The 17,058-nt window shown below is 36.9% G+C and overlaps 2 protein-coding genes across 6 annotated transcripts in view; one reads left to right on the forward strand and one right to left on the reverse strand.

Moving 5' to 3' along the window:
- Positions 1-11,062, reverse strand: part of Mettl15 (methyltransferase 15, mitochondrial 12S rRNA N4-cytidine) — a 130,342-nt gene extending 119,280 nt beyond the window's left edge. For 2 of the 5 annotated variants that reach the window (XM_070032683.1, XM_070032686.1), the window contains exons 1-4: positions 10,896-10,980; positions 8,886-9,137; positions 7,072-7,106; positions 5,065-5,348 (exon numbers count right to left, since the gene is read on the reverse strand). In XM_070032683.1, coding sequence (XP_069888784.1) covers positions 5,065-5,331 — 267 coding nt within the window. In that variant the 5' untranslated portion in view covers positions 5,332-5,348; positions 7,072-7,106; positions 8,886-9,137; positions 10,896-10,980. The other 3 variants (XM_070032685.1, XM_070032684.1, XM_070032687.1) reach the window with 3 other exon arrangements.
- A 97-nt stretch (positions 11,063-11,159) lies between these two features.
- Kif18a (kinesin family member 18A) overlaps positions 11,160-17,058 on the forward strand; it is a 58,320-nt gene continuing 52,421 nt past the window's right edge. Inside the window, exons 1-2 of the mRNA XM_070032688.1 lie at positions 11,160-11,255; positions 15,968-16,335. Coding sequence (XP_069888789.1) covers positions 16,011-16,335 — 325 coding nt within the window. The 5' untranslated portion in view covers positions 11,160-11,255; positions 15,968-16,010. The remainder of the gene's footprint in view (positions 11,256-15,967; positions 16,336-17,058) is intronic.

Below are 17,058 nucleotides of genomic sequence, written 5' to 3' on the forward strand. Positions count from 1 at the left end.
TCAAAGTTTTTAGAAATAACATTCATAAAATTAAATTTTCTATAAAAAGTTACTGGAAAATCCAATTCAAATAAAAACAATGAAAATGTCAGTGAAAACTATCACTACATGTGTCAGGAACTTGAACAGAAACGTTAAGTGTAAGTCAAGTTGGGATCACTAGGGTTATTCTACTTGGTTTTCAAAAAAAAGGGAGATAACAAAACAGATTTGCTAGGAGACTTAGTGGGCTTTCTTTTTGTTTGATTTACTCTATGGGGCAGTACTAAATAAGTATTTCGTTTTGCTACTGGAGGTTCAATAACTTGATACAAAATGCTTTGGTTTTTGAGGCTAAGGAAGTCAAACCCAAGCCACTGATATAGGTCCTGTTCATCTCATATTTATGTGCATGTAATTATGTCTTATGTAGAAAATATAACAAATATACTTAAATATATTTTAAGACATACTTAGATACGTGCTTTAATTGCTATAGCTACCTTATGATTCTTCAAGGAAAATGAAGAAAATTTTATTTGATGTTTTACCTATTTTATTTTATCGTCCCTAATATGTACATGAAAGTACTGGCCTAGAGGCATAATACACATGACCTCTGAGATTTCAATAATAGTTTTATAAATATGTGTAGTGGCACATTCTGTATTGGCTACTCAGAAGGCAGAACAGGAGAATTGCATGTTCAAAGGTAATCCAGGCAAAGTTAACTAGGCCTATCACAGAAGCAAAAAAAAAAAAAAAAAAAAAGAGCTGGGGTATGGCCCAAGAGGTAAGGTGCTTTCCTAAAATGCTTGAGGTCTTAGATTCAATCCCCAGTATTGTAAACACTATTTTCATGAAATATCACATTTACTTTATCACTGACACTTTCCATGTTAGAAACATCCAGAAAATGTGCTTTGACAGTCTTTTTCTTTTGTTGGTCATGAGGCCTGAACTAAGGCTCTGGGCACTGTCCCTGGGCTTTTTCACTCAAGGGTAGCTCTCTACCATTCAAGCCAAGCATCACTTCTGGTTTTCTGTTAGTTAACTGGAAATAAGAGTCTCACAGACTTTCCTGCCTGGACTGGCTTCAAACCTCAGTCCTCAGATTTCAGCCACCTGAGTAGCTAGGATTTCAGGTTTTAGCCACCAGAGCCCAGTTTTACTTTTAATCTATCTATCTATCTATCTATCTATCTATCTATCTATCTATCTATCTATCTATCTATCTATCTATCTATATACACACATATATATACATACACATATACATATGTATGTATGTATGTATGTATGCATATATATATATATATGTGAAATTTGGAACTTCATAAAAAATGTCTTATATAACTTAAAGAGAAAAATTAAACAACGTAAGGGTTCTGTGTGCAGGTGCATATGTACACATGGCCTAGACAGATTTGGACCAATGCAGATTCAAAGGGAATTCAAGACACTGAGCTAGCTATATGCTCTCTTATATGCTCAAAAAAAAATTTTAAAAAAGCAAGGTAGAACTTTTAAAATGAAATAATTAACCTAGGTAAAAACCAGTAGCTTCTAAAAAAGATGCCATTCCTGGATCAAGAAAATGTGGTATATATACACAATGGAATTCTACGCCTCCATCAGAAAGAATGACATTTCCCCATTTGTTAGGAAATGGAAAGGCTTGGAAAAAATTATATTAAGTGAAGTAAGCCAGGCCCAAAGAAGCATAGGTCCCATGGTTTCCCTTATTTGCAATATCTAGTATAGGTATGAGTCAAGCAGAAAAGGTCAGATAATGTGATGTCAGGAAAACGAACCCTTAAATATGTATTTTAATGTTTTCGTTTCTTTCATGCATGTGTTTCTAACGCATTTATAAGATTATTTCTTTGTTGCTTTGTATGTCCCTCCCCCACAGTGTAACCCCCGCTTTCACTTTATTTGATGTCAGTATAACATGTGGAGGAGATGGGGACAAACAAGTCGTTTAAGGATTCAGGTGGACCTGTTGCAACAAGGAGAATTACAAAATGTCATGTCAAAGCAAGCTTTACAATGTCGGTGGGGGGGGGGAGGGGGGTATGATTGGGTGGAGGGGAGGGGGGAGGCTGGGAAGGGAGGTGAAGGGTAAACAAAGGAGGAGGCTGCAATGCTTGGTAAGAAATGTATGCATTATCCTGCCAATGTAATTGTAACCCCTCTGTACAGTATGCTCTCAAATAAAATAAAATTAAATAAATAAATAAATAAATAAATAAGATGCCATTCCTGAAGTCAATACAAAAAAAAGTTAAAAGCAGATATTTGCAAACACTTTATTATGATAATAAAGTTGTTTCTTCCTTTAGTGAATGTACTGATTAGAAAGTGGCTATTTTGTATAGAATACTAGTATTTTTGTGACCAAAACAGATATTGAAATATTTCATATAAAAACCATAATTAAGCCAGTAGCTCACACCAGTAATCCTAGCTACTAGAGATGACAATTTTGAGACTATCCCAGGTAGAATGTTTGAAAAACATAGAAACAATAGAAAAAGCTGAACAGGAGAGCATGTGCCTATCATCCCAGGTAGGGTGGTGAAGGAGATGTGAAACAGGAGAATCAATGTTTAAGCTAGCCAGGTAAAAAAGCAAGACACTATCTCAAAAATGACCAGAACAAAAAGGGCTGGAGGCATGACACAAGCAGTATAACATCTACCTAGCTAGCAAGCATGAATCCTTGACTACAAACCCCAGGACCACAAAAACAAACAGGCAAAAACAAAACAAAACAAAACCCTACCTAATTTAATCCCGTCATCAATACTTTAAGTAAGATAGGTAAATTTATATTATCAACTTGTTTGAGTCACAGTGTCTAGAAATTGGATATTTCTCTGAAGATGATTTTGGAATGACATTTAAATTAGTAGACTCTGAGTAAAGCAAATTATTCTTCAAAATTGGTAGGCTAGGCTTCATCCAATCAGTGAAAAGTTTAATAGAACAAAACCCATCATTAAATAAGAAGGCTCAAACTGCAACTCTTCTTCCCTGAGAATTTAGCTTTTCAGCTTACCACAACAGTGAAGGATCCTGCAATTGCATAAGCCAATTCTTCATAATATAATCTGTGTGTGTGTGTGTGTGTGTCTGTCTGTCTGTCTCTGTCTCTCTTCTCTCTTTCTCTCTCCCCCTTCACAACCCCTTTCTCTTTCCTTCCCTCTACGTAAGCATGCATACATGTCCACACACACAGGTACAGTCTTCCCTCAGCTGTAGATTCAATTATTTCAGTTACCTATGATAAATTAGTGTATTCTCAAAATAAGTAATTCTTAAGTTTTATATTGTGGGAAATTCTAACAATATGAAGAAATTCTCATCCAGCCCATTCTGTCTCACATGGGTTAATAATCCTTTGTACAGCATATGTATTTAATTTATGTATACTACCCATCTGTTAGTCCTTTAGTAACTGTCTTGGTTATCGATCATCTGTAACCATGTTGCACTGCATGTGTTTTAGCCTTGTTATACTTAAAAATGACTCCAAAGCAAATGACTTGGCAGTTCAGATATGCCAAAGAAAGCCCATAAAGTACTTCCTTTAAAGTCAAAAGATGAAAGTTTTTGACTTAGTAAGGAAAGAAAATAATTGAATGCTATAATCAGTTTATATAAGATCCAATACTATCCATAATTTCAAACATACAATGGAGGTCTTGGAACATATTATCTGAAGCCAAAGTATGGGGGAGGGAGCTGTTATATCTTCTATGTATACACAAATCTATAGTAGTTTGTGTATACATGTTTAAAGCTTGGTGCCAAGTATGACAATGCTGAGAGAGGTTGGTGGGCTTTTAACAAGTAGGGCCTGGCAGAAAGTAATAAGGTCACTCAGAATAAGCGTGCTGTTCCCAAAAGTATCTTGTATAGTCCTTGTAAGAGAGCTGCTAAAAAAGAACAAGGATGTCCTTTTTACTCTTACTTCCTATCTTACATTATGATTTCTTTCTTTCACATGTGCTCCTCCCATGATGCTAAACATCATGGTATCATATTTCCAAGAGCACCCTCACAATAGTTGCTACCATACTATTTGACTTTCGGCCACCAAACTTGAGCTATATAAACCTCTTTTCTTCAAGTTATTCAGACTCAGGTATTTTATTACAGTTACTGAACCCCCCCACACACACACATACAGAAAGAGAGGTGGTTTTATTTCTCTTGAGATCCCTCACTAATACAGCAAGTTACTGGAAAATTAGGGAAAAGAAAATAAGAAACAGAAATTTAGATCCATGCGTTGAAATCCAGTCATTCCTGAAAAGATCACAAAATTTTCAAGAAACTATACTGGGATTCAGTTTTCATACCCTAACTACTTAGCTAGCTTAAATTCTTCTTAAAACTATGATGATTTAACAAAACTAATCAATTATGGCAAATAATTTGTCAAATTAAGCATGAAGCAACACATGCAGAAATATATACCCAAGAAGGTAAAAACCATGTCCACTTAAAACTTATACATAAATGTTTACACTAGTCATATTCACTAGAGCCATACATTTTTAAAAGCATAAATGTCCATTAACTGAAAGTAGATAAACACAACATAGTATAGTCATGCAAAAAGAGGGCTTAGCCATAAATAACACCAAAGTAAACAATGGGAGAGAAGCAGAGCCCAGTGGAAGAATGATTGCCTAAGATGCCTAAGGCCTTGAGTCTGACCCCTAACAGAACAAAAAGAGGTGGGGCAGTGGGAGTGAGCAAAATACAGTCATGCTACAACACAGATAAGCCTTGAAAACATGTTAAGTAAAAGGTAAAAGCAAGGGCCCACATATTACATAAAGCCTTTGATACAAAATGTCCAGAAATGGAAAATCTATGAAGATGAAAAAAAAATAGGCTATTGTGTATGAAGTTGCTTACAGCAAAAAAGGAAACATTCATAAGTTAAATAGTGGTGATGATGGTAAATATTATCACTACAGTATATGCCACTGAATTATATACTTTAAAATGGTGACCATAAGACCAGGCAAAGTGTATTTCTAAGAAATAAAAAGCAAATGGACTCACCTGCCCTTTTTGTGGTGCCAAACAATGAATAACTTCATCTACCATTACTGGAATATGTAAGTTATTCATGACTTTAGAATCACTGTCTCGAGATCTGTCTAACTCCTGAGCTTTAGTTTCATCTGTTGATTCTTGGGCTTCATATTCACATCTTTCTGCTGTAGTATGTATTTTCTTTTGCCAGACAGCTAAATTACGTATGCCAGATTCCAAAGAAGATGAAAACAATTCTTTATGTATCCTACAAAAATATGAGTATCGAAGCATCCTGTAGGTCAATAAATCTAGAAAAGAAAATTAAAATGTGATTTTTGCTGGATTCCTAAATAGATGTTATAATATTTGGGAGGAAGCAAATTAATATGAAACCTTTAATATATCAAAAAAGTATCATCTGAACAAGAAGATTTACTTCCTCGTGTTAAACAACGTACCTATGAAAACATGTAATGATAACATAATTTTAAATGTGGCTTCATAAGTGCTAACACCATTAACATTTTAACCATCAGGGATATAAAAATTCATTATTCATTCATCATTTCACATATGCTTTTTAATTTTACTTTATTCTAAAGAGTACCTTCAATGACTTAAAATAATTTATTTAAAAATTTATCTAGATGGGGCTGGGAAGGTGGCTCAGTGGTAGAGTGCTTACCTTGCATGCCTGAGGCCCTGAGTTCGACTCCTCAGCACCACATAAGCAAAAAGAAAAAAGCCGGAAGTGGCGCTGTGGCTCAAGTGGTAGAGTGCTAGCCTTGAGCTGAAGAGCTGAGGGACAGCGCCCAGGCCCAGAGTACAGGCCCCACGACTGGACCAAAAAAAAAAAAAATTATCTAGATGACTAAAGGGATTATAAATTTCCCAGCTTATATTCAGGCATTCTTTTAATGTAAATTTTTCTATTTGGTTTTTCCATAATGCTAAACTTTCATTTTCTTTTTTTTTTTTGGGGGGGGGGTCCGGTCGTGGGGCCTGAACTCTGGGCTTGGGCGCTGTCCCTCAGCTCTTCAGCTCAAGGCTAGCGCTCTACCAATGGATAAAAATATTACATATATATATATGTATATATATATATATATATATGGAATTCTAGAAGGACATTGCCCCATTTGTTAGGAAATGGAAAGACTTGGAAAAAATTATATTAGGTGAAGTAAGCCAGGCCCAAAGAAACATAGGTCCCATGGTTTCACTTATTTGCAGTAACTAGTATATATGACTGAGACAAGCAGAAACGGTCAGATAAGTTGATGTTAGGTGAAATGAACCCCAAGATAAGGACTCAAATGTTTTTTCTTTCTTGCTATTGTTTCTAACATATTTATTAGATGATTTCTTTGTTGCCTTGTATGTTCCTCCCCCATGGTATAACCCCTGTTTTAACTGTATTTGGTGTTGGTATAATTTGTGGAGGGGAAGGGAAAAAACAAATTGTTTAAATAGGGATACAGGTGGACCCATTGCAACAATGAGACGTACAAGACATTATGTTGAAAAACGAACTTTACAACTTTGGCAAGGGGGATGGGAGGGGGAGGGCAACCGGAAGGGAAGAGAAGGGGAAACAAATGCTTGATAAGGAGGCAACAATGCTTGATAAGAAATATACTCATTACCTTGCTCATGTAATTGTAACCCCTCTGTAGGGTATTTTCACAATAAAATAAATAAATAAATAAATATATAAATAGAAAAATAAATTTCACCTATCTGGCTCCATCAAAAATCACTTATTTTTAAAATACTGAATACCTAAATACCATTTAAACATGTCTTCCTTGTTTGAAATAGAAACTGCAAAATTGCCCACATGTATTGATTAAAACAATTGACAATTACACAAATATGAATAAGCTGTTTCCTTAAGGATGATATGTCAACTTCAATAAAGACATGATCCACAGAATTACATGAGAATTTAACACAACAAAACTATGGCAAAAAAAAAAAAGTAAATTATAGAATTGGGGACAAGTTTCAAAAGGGTGATAACGTGCTTACCTAGAAGAACAAGACCCTGAGTTCAGTCACCAATACTGCCAAAAAAAAAAAAAAAAAAGTAAATGAAATAAATCTTTTAAAGGACATTAAATAACAATGAATTAGCCAAATTGTTACTTATGGCTCAATTTTCCACAAAGATTTTCCACAAATCCAACTACCCTAAATTTTTCAGTGGCCAATATTTATTGGCCATTACTTATTGGCACTTAAGAAGTGCTTGTTACTATAAGAAGTTCTGAATCATTCAATCTTTACCATAACATGTTTTATTATTTATAGACAAATTAAATAACTTACAAAAATCACGCAGCTAAACAGCCACAGAGCTATATCTATAAGAAATACTCTGTCTTGGAGCTGGGAAGTTGGCTCAGTGGTAGAGCGCTTGCCTTGCATGCCAGAGGCCCTGGGTTCGATTCCTCAGCATCACATAAGCAAAAAGAAAAAAACCCAGAAGTGGTGCTGTGGCTCAAGTGGTAGAACGATAGCCTTGAGCTGAAGAGCTGAGGGACAGCGCCCAGGCCCAGAGTTCAGGCCCATGACCGGGAAAAAAATAAATAAATAAATAAATAAATAAAAAGAAATACTCTGTCTTCAAATCCTGAAATCTTAGACCTCATGTTTTAAACATAATTCACTAGAACTATGTAATGTATTGATGTAATTTAATTGTCCTTGGTGCTGATTATGTGTGTGGTATCTCATAAATTAAGGTTTTTGTTTTTGTTTTTTAATGGAAGCAGCATTCTACAGCTTTAGCCTTGTTCCATTTGGCAATAACAGTATGCTGTGGAGTAATCAATAGTGGGCATACAGTGTTTAGGCCTCAACAGTGGAATCTGCAATATGTAAGCAATCCTCACTCTGTCCACATTTTGATGGTTTTAAAAGGGGGGGTACATTAGTTCCAAAATAGATTCAGGACCACAAGGAACAAACAAGTTGGAAAATGAGTACAAAAATGCTACTATACACAGTTTCTATGAATGTACTCCACTATGCTTAAGGTAAAAAAAAAAAAAAAGCCTGATGATTTTATTATCAACTATTTAGCAACTAACGTAAGTAAACATGAAGAAAATGTTTGATTTTCCTCTTTGGTTCATTTCCCTGGAATACCTCTTTTAAAATTATAAGAGGACAGGTTCCTTTAGGGAATTCCTTCTGGGCATCCCAGACAACCCAAAGCTCTCCAGGAAGTCTTTCTAAGGGCCAACTACTTTAAATGATTTAAGATTAAGTTCCTTCTAGTTTTAGGACAGGACATAAATCATAAATTCTGACTGTGGAGCAGAGGATGCTATGTCCTATGTAACTCAGTAAACTTTTCTCTACCAGCAAGACCTCACTTGAAAAGATGACAAGATTTGGCCATGTCTTCATTGTGGAAATACGAAGGTTCCCTGGTGCCTGTAAAGAGTGCTTCTTCCTCAAAGGTGCTAATGATCATTGCAGTCCATTTTCCACAGGCAGAGGAATTCCATTACATTAAATTACTTTAAAAATGTAATTGTTGAAGGGGGGGGGGGGAAGCGCCCTAAATGAAGGATGGAGCCCAAACACAAAGAAAGTGAAAGAGGTTCTAAAGAACTCAGACCAAGAAAGAAGAAGAAAAGAAAAGAAAAAAAAAGCTGGAAAACTGTGAAACTCCAGGTGGAGAGGGTGCGGGAGGGAGGACGTGGGAGGAAGGAGCACCTATTTCCCCCGCTGGGACTTAGGGTTGGGGAGCCCGGCGGCCCCGGGGGCAGGACTCGGACGAGGGAGTGTGTTTTTCAAAATGAGCACCCGAAGCTGGGCCACCTTCTCCTCACCTGAAGCACGAGGATTTCTCAGTCGGCCTCGAACTGGGGCCAGCAACGGCCCCTGGGTTTCGTGGAGCCACTTGGCCACCTGGATAGGTCGCAGGCCGCCTGGGGGAAACTTGTAAGGACGGACAGATCGGCTCCACGTCCGTCCCAGCAACCAACGCCCGTCCTCCTTTGGTTCCGCCACTTTCCAGCCCCGCTGCCAGGGGGTCTTTACAACAAGGCTGAGGGTTCCAGAGGGGAAAAGAAAGAACTTTCCTGCAGGAAAATAAACAAGACATCACTTTGACTTTTTTTTTTTTTTTAATTTCCGAGGCAGCTTAAGATGCAACTTTTCATGTCTCCCCTACTCTGGGGTTTCCTATGAACACAAATTGAATGTGTATACTTACTAGCCACAATTATTTAGTACTCTTTTTTTTTTTTTTTTTTAACAAAACATGGAACTTTCTTCTTGGCTCTACGTTTTTCCAAACATTTTTTTTTTTCATTCCAAGACACAACGCTCTCTTATCCTGTCATCTCTTATTGTCCTACTAAAGAAAGGTAAGCCGGCTGGCATAGTAATAACCATTGATTGTAATGTCAAAATCTCTCTGATTATCTCAAGAACATGGACCTCATGATCTGACCACTGCTATATGGAGAGTGTGATGCTGAAAAAACAGAAATGTACAGTACTTAGCTTAGGTAAAAAAAAAAATGAATGAACCCTGAGGATTTGATAAAAGAATACATTTTATAAACACTTCAATTTTCATGTTCACTTAGCACTGCAATTTTACAACTAAGTGGCAAAATATGCATATGTTGAGACTAGATTAAAATATCTGTGTATGTCATTTAGTCATTAGTATTTTAGAGTCAAAGAGCTGAATTCTGAATTGACCTGTTTGTGTGATTCAAGATAAACATTTTCCTTTAGAGATTTTCTGAATCTTGTTTTTCTCAATAAAATAAAGGTAATATCCATGTACCATGAGCTGTCTTGAGAATTAAATGAGATACATGGAATACTTAATAAAAAATGCTTGAGAAATCAAGATAAAGTATTATAAAGTCTGGATATATTTGAAATACAAATGAAAAGGTGTCTGAATTTATTACTAAACCCACCAACACATAGATAACTATTCCATTTGCTGAGAGATATATAATTCTGCCAGATATATTTACTTATGATCTATCCCCCAACTCAGAAACAATCAGATATCATAGACAGTGTTCCTGATTTTCTTCAGTAGGAATACATGTCCATAGTCTTTTAGTTTTCAATACTTTGTTTTATATATAATACTCTGCACTAGTACCTTTATTTCTAATGAATATCTGACAATGAATCATAAAAATATAAACTCCAAGAGGGTAGAGATTTTAACTGTAGTGTCTCCTTTGTGTCTCTAAAATCCAAAATCAATATTAGCTGAATGAATGAATACAAAGGTTATAGAAAGAACAATGAAATTCAAATCATAATACTTATTCTATCCACAGGGGTGGGTGATGGGATGTAACTCTGTAAAATGTTTGCCTAGCAGGTATAATGCCCCAAATTGGATCCCAAAAACCACAAAAATTAAAATATAAAGATAAGTTATCCGGCAAAAATATCTACCACTCTTCTACCAGACATTTTTCCCTTTATGAGGTATACATTCTGAAATAATACCTACAATGCCGACTTAAAAATCACTATACAATAACCAAGTAGGCCAATATCTTTAAATGCATTTATTTTATAATACTGTACCATCATTAGAGAATGTAGAAAGCAATGAAATACTAGTTTCATGATGCTAATGGAAGCAGGCCTAGGAGACTTGACAAATGGACTCCAATTAACTGAAGAGGCCTCACACCTTCCAGAGCATAAGACCTATGTCTTAGAGGCATCCCTGATGTGCCAGGGAAAAGGAAAAATAAACATCCAGAACCCGTTAATCCACGCCCGGCAGGACCCGCCCCTCCCGCTAGCAGGGGACACCTCCCACCCCTATATAGAATCATGTCACTCACACCCTGAACCCTGCATCCCAGGTCTGTTTGGCTTACAGACGATTCCAGGTGGCTGCCTTCCACCTGCACCTCCGGTCTAGCCCCGCCCACCTTAGCCACCGCCTCCGGAAACAAGCGCGCGCGTTGCCACAGCGACGACCTGACCAAGCCTCTTCCCACTCCCGTAGAGCCGCAGAAACCTCTGGCGCCAAACTACAACGCGCCGTTGCAACGTAAAGCGTGGTGACGTCACGCGGACAGTAGCCAATGAGAGGAGGTCCTGGAGAAGCTGGCTTGGTTTTGAATCTTGTGGCTGACTTCCGAGGGCCGGGACGCCAGCTCTGAAGTGAAGTTGTGGCACTCTCTCCTTTTGGGCCGAGGGTAAGTGAGATGCGCGTGGAGAAGAAGGATTCTGGTCTGTGGGACTCTCGTTTCGATGGGGCGGAGGGTCTGGCCGCTGCCGATCTGGAGGCTCGGAGGGGCTTGTTGACAAACACGGAAGCGTTGGCGGCGGGGACGCCTGGGCGGCCTGGAGGGTCCCCGGGAGCATGGCTCCGCCCGATCCGGGGCCAGGGAGGGAGGGATCTTGGGCTTCAGATTCTGGGAGGAAGCCGGAAGTTTTAAAGGGTGTCGGTGCCCCGTTCTCAGGTGGGGGCCGAGGTCCTTTAACTGCCCGGTAGTGTTCCGTTCTGTACGGATTCCAAACTCGGAAGCCTCTGTGGACAAAGTGCGTGGACTTCGGGGCCCGGTGAAGAGACTCCCGTCGTCGCCACCTTAAAGTTGGGGGGGGGAAGGGGGTGTTTTGGCTTCTTTGTTTTGCTTGCTCGTTTGTTCTTGTCTGGAGAGGTTCTGCCGTTTAGGCTGTTGAAATAGTATATTTTTGCATTTATTGGCTTGTATTTGAAAACTAGCTGTCATTCTTCCATAGGTTGTAAATCAGTAGCAGCAGTAGGCTCTAAAACTGAAGTTAGTATTCTAAAGAGAAATGTACATGAAACTATGAATGAGGATAATGTCCATTCCTTGGAGTCAGACCCAAATTTGAGTTTGTATTTAAGGAATCAACTGTATCACTAGATCACTCTACCTCCCTCACCACATTGGAAGCATTCTTTTCTGATTCTAGTTGTGAAGAATGTGGAGTTTTGATTAGGTTCTGGAGTCATTTTCTGGCTCCCTACTTAATTATCTGTGACCTGGAAAAATTAAAGTTGAATCTGTACATTTGTAAAGTGGCAACACTAAATACCAACCCCCTTATGTAATTATTGTGAAGATTGAATGAGGGGATGAAAGTCAGGTATGTATCATAGTGCCTGGCACATATACAGTGACTCAAATTATGATCATTGTTGTCCCTTGTCATTAGTTATAGTCATGCCGGCCCAATCCAAGGATTCTTAAAAACATGCCTGCTAAGGATAGCCATTGTTTGATAAATGACAAATGTAGGGGAAATTATTAGTTATGTTTCAACATTCACTCAAAAGCATCTGCACTAAGTTGGAGGTTTCTATGAAGAGGAAAATGTAAAAGTGCTTAGTAGGAGCTGAGGAATGGGGAGAATGGGGGAAAGTTAACCAAACATACAGACTTCAGTTCATGGGATCTAAAGTGTAGCACATAGTCGGTGATGAATTTATTAATTTGATTGTTGTAGTTATTACACAATCTATACATACATTAAATCATGTATCTTGAATATATTCAATCTAAGATATTGTGAGGTTGAAAGTATATTTTTAATTTCTGTGAGAAAATTTCTGAGTGCCTCTACATGAGTAAATTGCTTTTGGGTTTTATGTGTATGTTCAATTCATATGTTACCTATATACTTGAGAATTGTGTTCAAACTTGCTGTGTTAAAAGTGTTAAAATCCATCTACAAATTTTAAGGCTTAAAACTGCACTTAGATGATAAGGACAATCTCTTTTTTCTTGACTTGGTTTCCATCCGCCTTTACATTTCTACCTGGATATTTATTAAAAATGAACTTCAGATCTCCTAACAGACACTTTGAACCCATGCCACCCTCAATATTTTTAATTTTTTTTATTGTAAAGATACTGTACAGAAGGGTTACAGTTACATGAGTAAGGTAATGAGTATATTTCCTATCTAGCATTGTTATCCCCTCCTTTGTTTTTCCCCTATATCCCTTCCCTTCCCCTCCCCAACCTGTAAAATTGTAAAGTTCGTTTTCAACATAGTGTCTTGTATATCTCATTGTTACAATGGGTCAACCTGTATCCTTGTTTCAGCATTTTGTTATTTCCATTCCCCTCCCCCAATTAGAAAAATGTGTATACAAGATGCAGGGCACCAGAATCAAATACAGTGACAATACAGTGGGGGAAGAACATACAAAAGAAACAAAAAAAATCACAGAGTAGATTCAAAACAGCAGCTTGTGTCCATATTTTGGGGTTCATTTTGCCTAGCATCATCTTATACAGTCATATGTATATAGCTTTTGACCTTTTCTGCTTGTCTGCTAAGATTATCCTAGACATATACTAGTTATTGCAAATAAAGGAAACCATGGGACCTATATTTCTTTGGGTCTGGCTTACTTCACTTAATATAATTTTTTCCAAGTCTTTCCATTTCCTAACAAATGGAGGCATAGCATTGTATTGTGTGTGTGTGTGTGTGTGTGTGTGTGTGTGTGTGTGTGTGTGTGTGTGTTTGTATAAATACCACATTTTCTTGATCCATTCATCTACTGCATCCTCAATATTTTTTTCATCTGAATATCTATTTCAACTCAAGCCAACTTAATTAATTTGAATATTATTTCCTTTCTTTCCTCACATCCATATTTACCTATCTGGAAATATTGTCTACTTTCAGAATAGATACAGAATCTGACCACTGTGCTCCTAATGCCTGCTTCTGAGTGGATAGCATGTTGAATATATTATTTCAGTGGGTTAATCTCTGATCTCTATTTATATTTCTACATAGCAGTAAACATAATCATGTTGTTACTTCTAGGCTCAGAACCAACCAATGTATTTTTATTTTATTCTGAGTATAATCCAAATTACCCTCCCCCTCTACACTTTATTCCTAGTTGGCTCACACACCTGGCCAGCATCATCCCAGTGTCTTTCTATTAGACATTCTCTCCATCAGAAAGTGCATCTCACAGAACATGCATGACTAAACTGCCTCACCTCTTTTTAAAAAATTAACATAAATTAGTGTACAAGAAATTTCATTTTAGCATGTCTATTTCTATAAACAATACATTTTGGTCAGTCACCTCCTACTTCATTCTCCCTCCTCTTCCTTTCCCTTTCCAGACAAGATAAAGCAAGTTTCTTTGTTCCATTTCACTCATGTACATAAACTATTTTAACTACATTGCCATTCTTCTTCTTCTGTCTTCTGACTCCTCCCACTAGGATGTGAATCACAACACTTTTCAGCTTCCTAATATTCACTTTTATTGAAATGCATATTGTCAAAGGTGGATTTCACCATGGGTCTCACATGTATGTACCATATTTTAATGATTGATCAAGAGGTACAGCAAATACCTAGCAATTTCTTGGTCGGTTGTGGGGCCTGAACTCTGGGCCTAGGCACTGTCACTGAGCTCTTCAGCTCAAGGCTAGTGCTCTACCACTTGAGTCTCAGTGCCACTTCCGGCTTTTTTTTTTCTGCTTATGTGGCACTGAGGAATCGAACCCAGGACCTCATACATTCAAGGCAAGCACTCTACCACTGAGCCACCTTCTCAGCCCCAATACATAGCAATTTCAAGACCCTGAGTTTAAGCCCGGGTTCTGCTATGAATTAAAAAAAAAATTAAGAGAATGCTAGGTGTTGTGGCGCATGTAATTCTAGCAACTTGGGGAGCAGGAGGTTCACAGTTTGAGGCAAACCCAAGGAAGCCATTCCTAAGACCCCCTTATCTCAATCAATAAAAATCTTTCATCCCTGTCACATAGAAAGTCTCAATAAAATCACAGAGCAGGCCAGCCCCATATTAAAGGAAGGCTGTATTTGAAAGATAATCAAAGCCAAAAGGAAGGTGGCATAAAACAAGTAATAGAAAGTTTGCCTATGGGGGCTGGGAAGGTGGCTCAGTGGTAGAGCGCTTGCCTTGCATGCCTAACAAGTTACTAAGCCCTGAGTTCAGACCTCAGTACTGCTGGGGAAAAAACATGGATACAATATATTATTTTTATCATTAATTTGCTCATCTTGCAGTGTACAATATGTTCCTAAAACTGACTAGTATTTCATTCTGTGGGATATGACACATTTTTGAATTGTTAGTTGTTGGGCATTTTTTCTTATATCTAGGTTATGAATAATACTACAACAGAAATATGATGATTTTAGAAGCATAATGGTTTCAGTTTCTTTTCATATATGCTCAGGAGTGAGATTGCTGGATCCCAGTAGCTTCTTCACATTGTTCTAATCCTTACTCAAATGTTCTTGTTTGGGAGAAGAGGCCATATGTTCAGAGAATAGAATCTCCCTGAATATACCATAGTACATACAATTTCTGTCACCTTCCAACCTTAGCTAGCAGTTGATATCTTCTTGAAACTATTTTTAACCCCTTATGTTTCTGTGATACAGGTTAAGACTACTTATCGCTTCTCACTGCCAATAGGTTGCTGCTTGTATCACTTTTAGGAGTTCCCATGCTAAAACTTCCTCATCAGTATCCTGACATGATTCTAACAGATCTTTTCTTTTCCATTTTTAGAACATAGACTGACAGAATGCTGGACCCATTTATTAGAATCAGAGCTCTTTGAGGTGGCATAGCTGATCCATGATTCAGCTATATTATTTTGAGTTTAAGCTTATACTCAGTGTCTGATTAATATTTCAAATAAAGTTAAAGAGATTTGTATCATGTTTTTTGTGTATATACATGCTATTTGATTTTTATTTAGGCTGTTTATGTGAATAGGTATAGTTGTATATGGGTATACATATTTTTTATATTTAGTAAGTGACGCTAGATTGTGGAAGAAAACTAACACCTTTTTTGGATGAATACTACTTTCAAATTAGAAGTGAAAAATAATATTAAAATTTTATTTTCCTTTTTATTTCATAGAAATATCAAGCATTCATATAATAAGAAATCAAGTTGACCAACAATGTCTGTTACTGAAGAAGACTTATGTCACCAAATGAAAGTAGTTGTTCGTGTACGCCCTGAAAACACAAAAGAAAAAGCAGTTGGATGCCGTAAAGTGGTCCATGTTGTGGATAAACATATTCTAGTTTTTGATCCCAAACAAGAAGAAGTCAGTTTTTTCCACAGAAAGAAAGTTACAAATTTTGATGTTACAAAAAGACAAAATAAAGATCTTAAATTTGTATTTGATACTGTCTTTGATGAAACTTCAACTCAGATGGAAGTTTTTGAACATACTACCAAGCCAATTCTTCGCAGTTTTTTGAATGGATACAACTGCACAGGTAATCTTGGTATTTTTCCATCTGACTTCAATCTTCTACATAATGGCCCTTTAATTAAATAGTTATAAATCACTGAACATTATTGTTTATATCTATTTTTGTCATAATCAGTCTTTTTATGACATATCCACAATATATTTCATGGTTATAACAAGTTTACAATCACTGATTCATTCAGTGTATTTATTTTTATTGTTATTATAAAGTTGATGCGCTGAGGGGTTACAGTTACATAAGACAGGTAAAAGAGTACATTTCTTGTTGGACTGTGTCACCCCTTCCCTCGCTCTATCCCAGTTTTTCCCTCCCATCCTCACCTATAAGTTATATAGTTCATTTTAAACATAATATCTGTTATGACTCACTCAATTTTATCACAGAAGAGTGGACCTCTTGATCAAAGTAAGAATGGAATGTGATTTATTGATTAGCACATGATTTTCAGTTTTAACCAGATAGTCTTTGTTCTATTTCATATTGTCTCAGAAGTTTTTTTTTTTTTTAACTTCAAGAAAAAAAGATTTCTACTAGTGCTAAATCTGGTTTCTCTTTGGCTTATCCAGTTATTTCAAAACATTTTCATACCAACTTACATAAAATAGAGCAACACAAAATATAGATCCGTTTAATTCATTATTCTAAAAAAATATTTTATCAACTAGTAATGTCAGAAAATTTAATACTTCTGTGTATTGGACATTGGACAGTTGTAAATCTAAGAAT

This window comes from Dipodomys merriami, unplaced genomic scaffold (assembly GCF_024711535.1).
Source record: "Dipodomys merriami isolate MVZ:Mamm:240054 unplaced genomic scaffold, mDipMer1.0.p SCAF_21, whole genome shotgun sequence".
In the NCBI taxonomy this organism is placed as follows: Eukaryota; Metazoa; Chordata; class Mammalia; order Rodentia; family Heteromyidae; genus Dipodomys; species Dipodomys merriami.